This window comes from Trypanosoma melophagium (assembly GCF_022059095.1).
Source record: "Trypanosoma melophagium isolate St. Kilda chromosome Unknown ctg21segment0, whole genome shotgun sequence".
Lineage (NCBI taxonomy): Eukaryota > Euglenozoa > Kinetoplastea > Trypanosomatida > Trypanosomatidae > Trypanosoma > Trypanosoma melophagium.
The window spans coordinates 153,652-168,009 of record NW_027125151.1 but is presented as its reverse complement, the minus strand read 5'-3'; the positions used below and the strand labels follow the sequence as shown (position 1 = coordinate 168,009).

The 14,358-nt window shown below is 48.4% G+C and overlaps 8 protein-coding genes across 8 annotated transcripts; 6 read left to right on the top strand and 2 right to left on the bottom strand.

Annotated features, from left to right (window-relative positions):
• Positions 1-2,354: 2,354 nt before the first annotated feature.
• LSM04_001716 (uncharacterized protein) lies at positions 2,355-2,780 on the bottom strand (the record flags this gene model as incomplete). The annotated part of the gene is made up of 1 exon (XM_067330903.1): positions 2,355-2,780. The coding sequence occupies one exon, from the start codon at positions 2,778-2,780 to the stop codon at positions 2,355-2,357; it is 426 nt and encodes a 141-aa protein (XP_067191900.1).
• Positions 2,781-2,868: 88 nt separating this feature from the next.
• LSM04_002649 (uncharacterized protein) lies at positions 2,869-3,435 on the top strand (the record flags this gene model as incomplete). Its single annotated transcript, XM_067330902.1, has 1 exon — positions 2,869-3,435. The coding sequence occupies one exon, from the start codon at positions 2,869-2,871 to the stop codon at positions 3,433-3,435; it is 567 nt and encodes a 188-aa protein (XP_067191911.1).
• Positions 3,436-3,639: 204 nt separating this feature from the next.
• On the top strand, positions 3,640-4,005 carry LSM04_000661 (uncharacterized protein; the record flags this gene model as incomplete). Its single annotated transcript, XM_067330901.1, has 1 exon — positions 3,640-4,005. One exon carries the CDS (start codon positions 3,640-3,642, stop codon positions 4,003-4,005), a length of 366 nt encoding a protein of 121 aa, XP_067191880.1.
• A 144-nt stretch (positions 4,006-4,149) lies between these two features.
• On the top strand, positions 4,150-4,551 carry LSM04_002772 (ATPase; the record flags this gene model as incomplete). The annotated part of the gene is made up of 1 exon (XM_067330900.1): positions 4,150-4,551. One exon carries the CDS (start codon positions 4,150-4,152, stop codon positions 4,549-4,551), a length of 402 nt encoding a protein of 133 aa, XP_067191913.1.
• A 244-nt stretch (positions 4,552-4,795) lies between these two features.
• Positions 4,796-6,619, top strand: LSM04_001543 (Phosphoglucose isomerase (PGI); the record flags this gene model as incomplete). Its single annotated transcript, XM_067330899.1, has 1 exon — positions 4,796-6,619. The coding sequence occupies one exon, from the start codon at positions 4,796-4,798 to the stop codon at positions 6,617-6,619; it is 1,824 nt and encodes a 607-aa protein (XP_067191897.1).
• A 741-nt stretch (positions 6,620-7,360) lies between these two features.
• Positions 7,361-9,235, top strand: LSM04_000630 (uncharacterized protein; the record flags this gene model as incomplete). The annotated part of the gene is made up of 1 exon (XM_067330898.1): positions 7,361-9,235. One exon carries the CDS (start codon positions 7,361-7,363, stop codon positions 9,233-9,235), a length of 1,875 nt encoding a protein of 624 aa, XP_067191879.1.
• Positions 9,236-9,395: 160 nt separating this feature from the next.
• Positions 9,396-9,926, bottom strand: LSM04_001948 (uncharacterized protein; the record flags this gene model as incomplete). Its single annotated transcript, XM_067330897.1, has 1 exon — positions 9,396-9,926. The coding sequence occupies one exon, from the start codon at positions 9,924-9,926 to the stop codon at positions 9,396-9,398; it is 531 nt and encodes a 176-aa protein (XP_067191905.1).
• Positions 9,927-10,500: 574 nt separating this feature from the next.
• On the top strand, positions 10,501-14,037 carry LSM04_007474 (uncharacterized protein; the record flags this gene model as incomplete). The annotated part of the gene is made up of 1 exon (XM_067330895.1): positions 10,501-14,037. The coding sequence occupies one exon, from the start codon at positions 10,501-10,503 to the stop codon at positions 14,035-14,037; it is 3,537 nt and encodes a 1,178-aa protein (XP_067192012.1).
• Positions 14,038-14,358: the final 321 nt, after the last annotated feature.

Below are 14,358 nucleotides of genomic sequence, written 5' to 3'. Positions count from 1 at the left end.
AGAGCCAAAAGCCGTTGGGACGAGGCATGGGGCACTATGAAAAACACAGAAGCGCATTTAAAGAAACGTGAATCCAATTTAAGAATTAACAGCGCTGACGCACAGCGTATGGAGGAAGCAGGAATTATATTTGCACCTTCTTCGCACCCAACTGCAGGATGGGTAGTTTCCATTTGCGGTGGTGGAGGGCAAACCGTCAGGGCGGAGAAATGGATTTATTGCTTGGTCGAGGGCAAAGGGTGCCCAGAATGATTGCGAGGCTGATGTGCCTTTGGGAAAAATTCCACGGTACCTGGATGTGGTTTATGGCGATGCTGCAACATTATTTGATTTAAAGACATCTTTTTTCCAGGCGGCCTTGCCATTTGGCATGCGGGCAAGTTTCCGTTGCCGCACGGAATCGGGGGAATTAGTGGAGTTCACTCGCCTTCCCATGGGCTATAAATGTGGTCCTGGGGTTTTAAATGCCATTGCAGGGGTTTTGGCCGGCGATCCGGAAATGGTATTGCCGCAGTGCTTGGCGCCAAAAGGATCAAACATCCACTTGTGGGTTGATAATATCGGAATAAGTGGTCCACAAGGAAAGGTACAATCTTGGGGACGCCACACCATACATAACATGCAAAGCTGTGGAGCCACGATTGGGGAGCGGCAGTTGCACAAAAAGGAATGCGATTTCACCGGGGCGCATTTCAACCACAAGGAACCGCACGGTCTCCCCAAGCCAGAAGGCAATAGAAAGGTTGCAAGGGGCACCGCCGCTAGAAACGACGGCGGTTGAAGAATTGGAGAGCACGGCTTCCCGCATGATGCTCGCGGCGGGGGTTGGGGGCGAATCCCTTTTCCCGTATTGTTTCTTCTTAAAGATATTGCGTGGGCGATTGTCACGCTTGAATCGGGGTTTATCGCGGCCACAAGGCCCAGCGAATTTATCACCCAAGGCGAAAGGCATGGGGGAAATTTGACGCAAAAGATTATTGGCGAGCGAGCCGGTTCACCCATCACAGCAGTTGCCCTCTACAGCAACGCTGGCAGCAGACGCCTCTATGTGCGGATGGGGGGCGTTATCGTTCAAGGGTGTGGGGGAAGTTTTGGCGGCAGGGGGTGCGTGGGAGCACTCACCTCGCACGATTTCCCAGGCAGAGGCACGAGCCTTTCATCTAGCGTTGCGCAGTTTTAAAGTGCATTTGACAGGGCCACTGGATATTCGCGTTGATAACGCAACGGTTATGCACATCATGGTAAAAGGGAACGCGCATTTGCAGGCATTAGTTGCGGAGGCTGGTGCCATAGCCAAAGTTTCACATTCGCACGGTATACGTGCTACTTTGATTTACGCGGCTTCAGAGCAAATCCAGCGGATGGAATATCTAGAAGGAAAAACATCAAAAAATTAGACGTAGTGAAGGGGTGGAATTTGCGATGGGGAGAGCGGGGAGCAGGTTAAAAGGGCTTCTCAGGACTTCCATTTCGTCAATTCTGTCATTTGTTAGGAAAGAATTATAGAGGGAAGATGTTGGGAAGCATTTGTGTTCTCAGAAAAAGATTGGTTCTTGCAGAAAATTATTTTAGTCCTTTTGTTCCTTCTATTTTATTTTATTTATTAAGCGGGGAGCAAGGTTTAGATTATTCTTTGGGGTTTCTTTCTCGAACCACCGCAGTCCCGAAAAAAACCAAGGGACTGGCGGAGCGCCCCCCGCAAACGCGCAGCCACCACACAGCTTTTGCCGGGGCGAAGGCCGGAGCCGTGCTTCAGGAAGCCGCGGCGTTGGTCAAACAAAAACCCCAGCGCGCGAGTCGGCGGGGCAATAGTGCAAACTGCGGCCCGGTATCGTGTTCTGCCTTGGTGGGGCGCGGGCGTTTGCCAGGATGTCGGAAAAAAGAACGGGAAAAAGGACACCCACAGCGGTAGAACCAGCGAGGGGGAGGCTTATAAGGGTTTTTAACGCTCTAAAAGAGGACCGATCTGGAGTTCTTTTTATTCCTTTCTTGGCTATGTGCGCGGGTTGCTCTCGTGTTCCCTGGGGGTTTGAAGTTGTCATGGTCCTCCTTGCCAAAAATTGAAGGAAACGAGAATAAGAAACGAAAAAATAAAGTCAATCCATTTCGCAACCAACGTCCATTCCCGCGAGAGGCAAATTAATTCCAAACACCGTAGTTTTTGAAATGGCTTTTAAAGAGGCCAGCGGAATCCCAGCGAAAACCCTCCAATAAAAACGCGCATTTGCAAACGGGTGTTTTTCTCCTTTTCCGATGGCTTGGCGGGCCCCGCGCCCCCATTTCCCCAAGGACGCCGCGGCGCCAAGGACCAGCACCCCACGGGATTCAACCCATCCCCGGGCTGGGCCGGCCCCTTAGCGGGGTGCTCTTCCCGAGCGGTGCTCGCTGGTTTGCCTGCGCCCGTTTTGCGCGCCGTTCCGCGCCGCTCGTGCTGGGCCCCGGTCGGGTTCGGGGTGGTTCTTGGCGCCCCGATTTCGATCGGCCGGGCAGCAGGCGAGCCCCACCGTTCCGTTGGGGTATAGTGGCCAGAACAAGCGGCTCTCTCCCGCCGGACCCGGGTCCGGTCCCCGGCATCGGGATTTTTCGCCTCGGCTCCGCGTGGCGGTCGCCTTTTTTTTTATTTGTTTCGTTTCTTGGGGCCAGCAGGCGCGCAGGCGCCGGGGCAGGATGGCCCTCTGGTTTTTTGGCCCCGTTCGCGTGTTGGCGTCGCGGGCCTGCGGGGGTCGGTTGTGTGCAGCTCGGGCCTTCCTGCTTCGCCGGGCCGCCGCCGTCCCTCTCATGTTTTCTTTTTTTATTCTTTGTTTTTTGTTTTTGTTTTTTTAATTTTATATATGTATTTTTTTTAATCTGAAGGAAGGGTGTGGTGCGATGCGTTGCGCGCGGGCTCTGTTTTTCAAAGGCTTTGATCCTTCGAAGTTCTTTCGGTCTTTTCCGGGCGTCGCGGGGGAAAGGGCCCCAGCGGAGTCGGGCGGTTCTTTCCTGTCCAATCGGGGTTTGGGGTTTGGTTCTTTTCAGGGGGGTCTCCCGAGAAACTTTGCCGGGGGTTTCGCAACAGGTTCTTGTGATTCTGGTGCTTGCAATGGGGCTGCGGGCGGGAAATCTGAGCAGGGTCCTGGCGCAGGATTTGGAGGAGGTTCTTTTGGAGGTCCTTTTTCAGGACTCTTTGAAAAGGCGCTTGAATGGTGTAGTGAAGTCCATGCGCGAGACATTGCACGACGTCAGGGAATTGATATTCGGGATATACGTTTCAACAAGACACCAGAAGGTGGAATTAACGTCGTGGTTGATGCTCCAAACGCAACACCAAAACAAATAGAGCAACTTGGCGAACAAGTAATGGAGGAATGTCCTGTGGCCAGATTTAGGAAAACCCGGGTAACGTCACCGCAAGAAAAGATTCAATGGCTTCGTTTGCCTGATCGTTACGATCGGTAGGAATTGTTTTTTTTTTAATTTATTCCGTGCAGGGCTAGGAGAGGTTTGTAATGGAAAGAGTGGAATGTATTTTGGTTTGATCATTTAGAAAAAAAAGTAAAGACCATGTTTTGACATGAAAATGAATTTGTTTCATTTGTTGTTTGCACTATCTTGCTCTTTTCTTCCTGTTGTGTGTGGAACATCGCTGGTTTACTGAAGAAAATGCGCCGGACTTTTGTGTCATTCAACAAGGAAGGTAGAGCGGAAAACCGGTTGGATGGTTTCTACCCTGAAATAGAGGTGTCGAAAGCAGAGTTCATTGCTCGGCGTCAAGAGGTGACTAAGGAAGGGAGCGAAATGTTTCTCGTCGATGAAGATTTGCTGCTGAACCATCTTTTGGCGAGTACCTCTGTAACATATGACGTGAAGACAGATACACTAAAAGGCGACTCATTGAGAACGTCTGAAGTGAGTGGTGGCATTCAGCTTTCTTTGAACCTTCTGCGTGATGATTTTGGTGGGCGACAAAAAAATGAACCCTGCTATGGCAATTGGGATTCAAAGATGATTGCCCTCCGTGGTGACTGATTTCAAGTGCTCATGAAAAGAAGGACAAGGTTAATGTTTGTTTTATTGGCATATGTTTTTTTTTTAATGAGCTTCACGTGATTTTCTTCTTGATTGATTTTTCCTCCTTTTTTTCTGTCTTTTTTACCATTTCCAGTGAGAGATATGGCAGCAACTCGTTACAGGAACGGAGAAGAGCGCATTGTCGGCATTATTGGAGATGAGGACACAGTCACTGGTTTCCTTTTGGCGGGAACTGGAGATAACCGGACAAGCGTGGGTCAAATGGCTGGAGAGAAGGGGAAAGGTACACAACCCAACTACGTAGTTGTGAATCCCACCACACCATTGGCGGATATTGAGTCTGCATTTACCAACATGTGTGCAAATGATTCCATCGGTGTTATTATTATTTGCCAGCATATAGCGAATGACATACGTCATCTGATTGAAGAACACAATAAACCCATTCCTTGTGTTCTTGAGATCCCCAGCAAAGGAGGTGTCTATGATGCTGAGAAGGACTACGTTCTTGAGAAAATCAGCAGAGCACTTGGTATACGATAGTGATATGATTCACCGTAGGGATGACTGTATCTCGTGCTTAAGTAAACTCTTCGTTTTTTGTAGGTCTTTCTTTCTGTAGGGTGAGGTGGGGAAAAGCTATTATGTATATGGTTTGATCTGATTTTTCCAATTATTTCTTTGTTTTTTTTTTCGATTTCCGTTCATCTACAAAAAACAAAAAAAGAAAAGGTAAAGTAAACTATATTATAACTCTCAACTATTACCAAGAAAAGTATTCCAACAGATGGAGCCCTATCTCAATGAGTTAACTGCGCATGTGATTGCAAGCCCTGCTCCACCAGGAGCTGCCAGTATGGCCGTTGAATCGTTCAATGCGACACCCGAAGTAACACGAAAGATGAAGATGCTTAATGCGGAGGCCGACAATAGCTTGATTTCGTGCCCTTCCTGGCGCCGTCTTCAGCAATTATACGAGCGTCATGGCAATGAGAGCATTCTGAAGCATTTTGAGAACGACAAGGATCGATTCCGGAGATACTCACTTGAAGTGAATTTGAAGAGCTCGGATGGGAATTTCCTCTTTTTGGATTACTCAAAGTCTCACATCAACGACGAAGTAAAAGATGCGCTATTCAACCTGGTTGAGGAGCGTGGCGTTCGTGCGTACATGCGAGCGCTTTTCAACGGAGAGAAAGTGAACACGACTGAAAATCGCGCTGTTCTTCACATTGCCTTGCGCAATCGAAGCAATCGTCCCATAATGGTGGATGGCCGTGATGTGATGCCTCAGGTAAACCAGGTCCTTGAACAGATGAGGGATTTCTCTGAGAAGGTGAGGAAAGGCGTGTGGAAAGGCCAAAGCGGAAAGGCGATTCGCCATGTTGTGAACATCGGCATCGGGGGAAGCGACCTGGGTCCCATGATGGCCACTGAGGCACTGAAACCCTTCTCCGAAAGGAGTATTTCTATGCACTTCGTCTCCAACGTGGACGCAACACACCTGGCTGAAGTGTTAAAGGCCGTTGATCTTGAAACGACACTTTTCATCGTTGCAAGCAAGACGTTCACGACACAAGAGACAATTACCAACGCCATCTCAGCAAAGAACGCACTGCTGACATTCCTGAGGTCTCGAGGGATAAGTGAGAATGGCGCCGTTGCCAAGCATTTTATTGCACTTTCAACGAATACAGAGAAGGTGAAAGAATTCGGCATTGATGCAGCGAACATGTTCCAGTTCTGGGACTGGGTTGGTGGCCGGTATTCACTATGGTCTGCCATTGGCTTGTCCTTGATGATCTCTATCGGATACGATAATTTCGTGGAGTTGCTGACTGGGGCACACATTATTGATGAGCACTTCATGAATGCGCCAACAGATCAAAACATTCCTATAATTCTTGCCTTGGTTGGCGTTTGGTACAACAATTTCTTTGGAGCGGAGACTCAAGCTATCTTGCCATACGACCAGTACTTATGGAGACTCCCCGCATACCTTCAGCAGCTTGACATGGAGAGCAATGGAAAGGGTGCCACCAAGAGTGGACACGTGGTATCCACACAGACCGGTCCTATTATTTTTGGTGAGGCTGGTACAAATGGTCAACACGCCTTCTATCAGCTTATTCACCAGGGAACAAAGCTGATTCCCTGTGATTTCATTGGGGCAGTCCACAGCCAAAATCGCATCGGTGACCACCACAGAATCCTGATGAGCAACTATTTTGCTCAGACCGAAGCATTGATGGTTGGTAAAGGCACTGATGAGGTGCGACGAGAACTCCAGGGCACGGGAGGGATTTCTGAGGATGGGATCAATGCACTGCTTCCTCACAAGACATTCACCGGAGGACGCCCCAGCAACTCGTTGCTGGTTAATGCTCTTACCCCACGTGCGTTAGGAGCTATCATTGCTATGTACGAGCACAAGGTCCTTGTGCAGGGGGCTATTTGGGGAGTCAACAGCTTCGACCAATGGGGTGTCGAGCTTGGAAAGGTGCTTGCCAAATCCATTCTTCCTCAACTGAATTCCGGAGCCAAGGTAAGCAATCACGATGCATCTACGAATGGTCTCATCAACTTGTTCAATCAGCGCTCACACCTCTGAAACTATTATGTATTTGGAAAGACCTTGAACGACGATATGTTTATATTACTTTTTCTTAAGGATCGAGTTTTTTGGTTAGTGGTAATAAGGCTTCAATGAACACTCGATAATGGTCTATTGAGGATATTCTGTGGGGGGTCTGTATTATTGGGTCAGAATCTTTTCTTTATTTTGTTTCATGGTCTACCTGACACATATGGAGGTGCAAAGTTGTCGGAATAGACAGGTATACGTACTTATTTGTCCTTTTAGAGGAATGTTTGGGTGTGGGTATGTGTTAAAGCGAATACCAATACAAGAAGAAAGTAAATGTTATAAAAAAACGATTGAGGGGAACTCCCTTTGGAAGAGAGAATGAATAACAAGGAGGTATACGTAGCTATTCTTTTACTTTTGTGCTGTTGTTGTTGTTGCTGTGGGAAGAGGTATAATAGGCATCTGGGAAATACTTTTTGTCTTCTTCGGGCCATCTGACTCTTTATTCCTCTCATTCGCTGAGCTTTAAACCAGAATATCCATATTAATTCACCTTTCGTAGGTTATTCATGTATTCTCGGCTATGTGTTTGTGTGCTTTGACTTGCTACTGCTGCTACAGTGGATGCAAGCTCTGTTTTTTTTCTATATCGCATGTCCCTTTTCTTTGTCTTGCTTACTATATAATCTGAGAATAAGGGTCACGACAAAGTACATATTATTTATTTATTTATTTTTGCTCCCTTTACTATAGAGAGACTGCTTTATGAGGCGTACAGCTAATGCGAGTGACCGCAGGGGGGATGGTGTTGTGAATCCTGAGGGTCCAGAGTTATCAACACCTTATCGATCCCCTTTTGGTGGTCGCAGCTACTACCCTACTACCCTATTCAAACGTCGCTCTTCATCGGTGCCGCGAGCTGATGGGGGTGGCTTTTTGAAGAAGCCGTGCCCACCGCGGGACACAGTGGAACCGTGTGACGGAGGTGGGCGGAGCTCTTCTGAGGGAAGACCCGGAGTGAGGAGCCGTAGAGAGCCCGTTGCAACGGATACTCCTTTGTTAGGAAGATACCGACAAGGCGAACCGGAGCGGGACAGGGTCCGTGGTGTCAGAAATGCTGGTGCGAGTTCGAGTGATGGGCGATGCGTTTCGGATTCTGTGACTGTTGTATCCCCAGATCAGTTGGGAAGGGGGTCGAGAGTGGTGCCGGCACTACGGCCGGGTGTGGTGGGTGTTGCAGGGGAGGGAGGTGGGTCTTTGAGAGATGCTCCCGCTGAGCAGACGGGGCCAGGGCAGCAAGCCACACAGGTGAAGCGGCGTGTGGCTTTGTCGTGCCCCCCGGCATTAGGACGCAGCGAGTTACCCGGGGAACATAAGCACAATGACGTGAAAAAGAAGAAGACCTGTCCAGGTGCAAGTGCGCCTCCGATATGCCCTGATAGATGCTGTATTCATGGTCGTCAGGCGATTTTAGACTATGTTGACATGCAGCGTGAGCTCCGCGAGTGCTATGATGCATTGCAGGAGCGAAATGCTGAGGTTGAGGTTATGCAGACCCAGCTTCGTTTGATTCAAAAGGAAAAAGCGGCGCTGGAGTCTCGTTTTCAGATAGAGTTGCAAGAGGTGAAAGAAGACTGCGCAGAAAGTGTAGCCAGGGCAAGCGAAGCTCATGCGGAGTGGTATCAACGCGTCCTGTCTGACCAGCTGGCATCTTCCCAGAAGGACAGAGAAAGCGTGGAAAATCTCAGGGCTGAGTTGAGGCGAGAGCGTGAGGCACACGTTCACACGCAGAGCGAGTTGGATGCTGCACAGAAGATGTGTCTCGTTCTTAAACGGCGACTGGAGAGGCTTCAGGATGCCCCTCGTTCCCCTGTATCTCTGGCAGGAAAAGGCGACTTGCCTGCAGGAGGTAGTGGGGACCTATTCTCACCTGACCGACACTCGTTAATATCCATGCCCAGAACGCCAACGCCGCGTCAGAATCCCCCGCCTGCACCCCAGCCAACAGAGAGCGAAGAAGGTGGGCTCAAGAACGACGTGTTGACTTTCTCTTCTGCCCGTGGGAAGCCAACCTCGCCGATGCGTCAAACCTGCCCTGAGCGTGCAGGCGGCGAGGTTCTTGTGGAAGGTGCTCTTGCGAACTCGACCATCAACATCAGCGACCCGTCCATTGCTTCGTCAGCGGTGGCTGATTTTGACGGTGCAGGCCGCTGTTCGCTGTTGAGTGAAGCCAAGCAGGGCTGTGCTATGGGGAGAGCAGTGGGAGGGGACGACGAGGACTGTGACGGGGGAACGCAGCGGGAAACGGAGGAATGCACAGAGAGGGATGGTCAGCCATCTAACTGTGAAACGCGGAGCAACGCGCGCACCAGTGTGGGTGAACGAACGGCGGGGGTTGTGGGGATTTCATTCTCGTCTTGTGTCCACTCGCTTTCCGGGACAATGCCTGGCACAACTCATGCTGTGCCTCCTCCTGTGGTTCATCCATTTGAACACCTTGCGGGACAGGAGGCACTACTGTGCAAGGAGCTCCTGCGCGCTCTCCTTGACAAGGAGAAACAACTCGCCGAACTGGCGTCGGAGCGGCCAATACCGAAGGAGAAAGGCAATCTTGCTTACTCCCTTAATGACACCTGGTAGGGATCGAAAGGGCTGTGAAGCGATTTCTCTTTGATCTTTGATGGACAAGGTTCTCCCAAGTTCTACTCCCTCCCTCATGTGTTCTTATTTAGTTGCCATGCGTATCTTCTTCTGTGTACAGTAGGGTTGGCTGTAATTCTGTTCTTTCTGTCATTCTATTTCAGTATGAGTATAGAGGCTGAGTGTCATGTCGTTCTGCTGCTCTGTAGCTTGTGCTTCCCTCCTCATTGTATGACATGGCCAGTTCACTTTTTTTCTTTTCTTTTCGTCTTGCAAGTGTGCACCCACTTTTTTTTGTTTGTGCGGAAGTAGCTAAAGGATGAGGACCATGCCAAAGAGGATGGGAGCCCACCCAGGTGTTAACGACCTGGATCCGACTGGATTTGTGGTGCAGCCTTTCCACGTACTTGTCGGAACGGCGGCGTTTGTCATTAGCATCATTCTGCTCCATTTCTACGGCAAGCTGGGCGCTTCGAAGGTGTAGGGTGAGGCGAGTCACGCGGATGACGTCAGCAAGATAACAATAAGATGGGTGTGTGTGGGGAGCGTGTGCAAGGGTGTGCATCATGTGAAGGGGAGAAGAGTGGGAGCGCGTAATCACTTCGTCACCGGGATATGTATTTGTACATCTGTGACGGCGAAGTGGACCCCGTTGTTTGCGGAGCTCAAGGGCGAAGCCGAGGGCAGACATGTATGTGCGTTTGCATGCCCTCGTCCATTATCTCATCCACTCACACACCTGCATTTAGGCCGTGTCAAAAAAAAAAAAAAAAAAAAAAAACAAAGAAAAGAAAAGAAAAGTGATTAAAGAGGAAAACGAAAAAAGAAAAAAACCAAATACCAAAAAACAGACACCATGAAGAGTAAATGTTAGGATCTGTGTCCTTCCTCTCTGGGTATCTTGTGGGTTGAGCACAGCGCCTGAGGGTTGTGCAAACACGCACACACAAACACACAAACATACAGTACACATCTCTGTGAACGCACTCTTATGTTGTCTTTTCTCTTTTCTCTTTCATCTTTTCGCTTTGCTATGTTAGCTCCAGTTTGTAGGAAGCGCTTTGAGAAAGATCCCATATCAAGTAAGAAGAGATTTTTTTTTCTGCCGGCGGGAGATACACAGTATAAGCAAGCAGCAAGTGTGTTAGCACGCACTCGCATACAAACTCAGTAAGGCGGCACAACCTGGTGGGGTTGCGTGACCCTACGAATATCCCTTGTCGTGTGCTGCAGCATTCATCACCGAGGAGAACGGAGGGGGTGTCATGAGTTCCAATCACCCCGACCCCCACCTTGGCGTCGTTGAACGTAGGACAGAGCCAAAGAGAAGGCGGCGGTCAGGAAAGTCGGCGTTTAGTAGTGCGGAGCTTCACAGGCGCTTTGAGCAGCACGTGGCCAGGGCACAGCACCTGTTCCTTCAGAACGACAAGGATGGCGCCGAGCGAGAGGCGACACTGGCATTGCGAATTCATCCCACCGATCACCTGTTTGCCCTTCTTGCTGTTATTGCTGACTCCAAAGGACAACGCGAGCGGGCAAGCGACTTTCGGTTGTTACAGGCCTTTCTGGCAAACGATCCTGTGTTATGGGAAGAGCTTTTGCATGAGTTCTTGCAGGAGCAGATGTACTACAAGTCTGCAGTGTGTCTGCAACGGCTGTCGGCGCTGGAAGTGAAGGATAAGAACCGCTACCGTACACTGCAACTGCAACTTGCTGATCTTTACATTGGCCTCGGTGAGGTTAAGCGTGCAGCCAATATTCTGGTTCCTCTCTGGAATGGAAGCCGCTGTCGAGACTTTGAGGTGTTTGCTTTGCTATCCTCTCTCTTTTTCCAGCTGGGACGGTGGAACTCCCTGCACCGCCTCATTGAGTCCAGTGTGAAAAGTGCCTTCCGCCGCACTGGGGGGGTAGAGGGTGTAGGGGGAAGCATCCCCGCGTCCCATAACGCGGACGCCAGCGTCTCAGCGGCATCCATGGGTGCTGGGGACGTTGTCGCTTCTTCGGGAAAGCGGAGAACCTCGAAACGAGTGCGCTTCTTCGGCGATGATGATGATGATAACACCACAGAGGTGGAAAGAGAGGAGCGGAAGGAGAAAGGCCACGAGCCCGACGTTCCTACTTGTGATGCTCCTGTTGTATCTTCTTCGCCAGTACAAGAAGAGGATGAATTTGACTTTTCCAGCGTCGGGGTAAGTAATACTGGTAGTGGTGGTAGTGGTTCTACTACAATGGATGTGACCCCATCGGTTGTGGTGAAGTCCCTTTATGGTGATAGTATTGAGCTTCGCACCCCAACGGCAAAGAAAAATTTCCTTACCCTTGTTAATGTTCATGCAGAGTTGCTAAATGAGGAAGGTAAGTTTCTTGATACCGTACGCCTTATTGAATTTACTGCAGGTTGTTTGCAAGTTCCTTTGCTTGATCTTCCTCCTGATTTGCTACTTCGTCTCGGACTAGCATATGGGTATTTGGGAGGTTGGGAGCAGCAGTGTTGTGAATTGTTTAATCATCTTCTGGATACGTGTCCTATGGCTGAGTATGGAGATGTATTGTATGATGCTGCCAATGCTCTTCAACAAGTGGGAATGCATAAAGAGGCTCTTATGATTTTTCAGACAGTCCGTCGTTACCATGAATTTCACTTGAAACGATGTACAAGTGAGGCAAATGGGGTAGATACAGAGGAGTTGTCTGAAGTTAAAACTGTTTTTGTGGCATCATTGTTTGCTGAAGGGCAATGTGAATCCTCATTAGGTAACTCAGAAGTTGCATATGAAAGCTTCTCTCAAGTTTTGGAGGTGGATCCATCACACACGCAGGCGCGCCTCGCCCTTGGGCGTATGTACATGTATGAAATGAATGACACAGATCGTGCAGTAGCTGTCTTAACCCCACGTGAGGATGAACAACCACTGGAGCGCATTCAGCTTGGTGCTGAACTTGTACGTGTCTTTGCACGTGCAGAGAAGTATGTGGAAGCCATCGCACTAGGTGTTTCTTTGTTCGAGCTTATTCTTTCTGAAGATGATGGAGACACAGAGTCTATAGCACCTGGTTCTTCACGACGAAGCACAGCGCCACTCTCAATGCCAACCCTTTCTCGGGCGAGCTCTGCTATTATTCCACCATCTGCCTTATCTGGTATTGTGAGTGGACCAGGAATGGCAAGTTTAGCTTCATCCTCAGTTGGGCGTCTTTCACACTCACTCGCAACTAGCATCAAGTCGGCAAGTGCTGTTTTCCGAGCTAATTTGGCTCGTCGTGGAAATACACCGCTGACAAATTCTGTGTATGGAGCTTCTGCAGCAGCATCAACAGCGGCAGGGTGGTTGCGTGGTGATGGTGAGGATAGAGAAAAGGATACTTCAACCATTTTTCGCTTTCATCGTAGAAAAAAGCCAACAAAGCGTTTGCGCGAAGTGGAAACAAAGGAAGCTAATATTGGTAAAAATAAAGATAGTACTAACAATGATAATGAGGAAAATGTGAAAGATACAGAGGAAGAGAATATTCTTTTGAGACGACGTCAACGATTAGAAGAAGTAACCGCTCGTGGGGCAAAATCTTTCTGGAATGAAGAGGAAGGATTAGATGAAGCTGAAAATCGTATCAAACCAGAAGAAATAGAAAACCTACAAACTAATGAGGAAACCCAGGTGAAGAGAGAGGATTGGGATGAACAAGGTCTTGCACAGCTTGAAGAAGCTCTGGATGAAGAGGGAATTGCTGGAGATACTGCGTCACAGTACGAACTCCCATCTCTGGAGGAGGTAAGCAAGCAGTTTAGCGACCCAACAATGCAGGAACTTTTCATACAGGCTTCTAGTAATGATATATCTGATACCCTTCGAAATCCATGGGTAACTGGGGAAAATGTAACAGGTGCTGTAGCGCCTTTGGGAGCTGTTGGTGGAGATGCATTAGGAGTTACACCATCTACGTCTGCTTTACGGGTAACAGTACGTGATGCGTTGGGAGTGCTTGGTCGTGCCGGTTTTATTGAGCTTGCCGTTACTGTAATTGACTGCTATAGTGCCATTGGAAAATTTACAGAAGCAAAGGAGTTCGCCTTCGTTGTATTGACGCGATGCCCTCGGAATAGCATTTTTCGTCATGCTAGTGTACTTGAACGTCCTCTACGCTGGGCAGTGTTGCGTGCTGCACTAGCGTCAAAAGAGGGTGAAGATGCATACCGCGTCGGTGTACGTCTCTTACAAGAAAATTGTAGCGAGGAGGAAAAGAATCAGGTGGTTCAACTACTTTTCAGTGTGTTGAACCGTGTGGAGGACAGTAGCGCTATTCTTTTGCGTCTCGTGGCTGATCGCGGGCATGTTGATCCACCAATGCTTGTTTTATTAGGAAATCGTTACTTTATTCGTCGTTCATACATTCGTGCACTTAATTTATATCTTGTTGCATTACAAATGCGACCTAACGATGCCTTCATTTGTTTTCTTATTGGTATTTCATATATTCTTATCAGTCATCAAAAAAAGATCCGGGCGCGTGAATCCTGCGTACTTGCCGCATGTCATTATTTATCACGATACCAAGAGACAGTACGTGCTATAGATACCCAACGCCACGGTGAGGCTGTGTATAACTCTGCTAGGGCATTTCAGTACCTTGGACTTCACCACCTTGCTTTGCCATTGTATGAACAAGTTGCATATGAGTACAGTGTCCCTGAAGAGTGTACGCTGGCAGTACAACGAGCTGCAAGGTGGAATCTTTATTTTACATACCGTTGGCGCACAGGCAATAAAACGTTAGCACTTGCAGCATTGCAGCCAAAAAAATAAAGGACAACATTAAAAGTTTTATTTGTTTTTGATTGGCGATGACTTGAGATTAATAAAACATAGATAATGGAAGAATCTCCAATAAAAAAAGGGAAATGAAAAACAGAGGAAGGACTAAAGGAATTATAGTAATGGTAAGAATGAAGGAAGCAGAACACATAGTGAAATAGATACTGAATGAAAAATTTAGTTTTGTACCCGTTTTTTTTTTACTCTCTACCCGCCGAAGTGGTACAGGAGTATTGTAGATCCCTTTAACAATTCTATATATATATACCTTTGTATTTTACCATTTCAATAATGTTTTTTTTTGTTATTTCT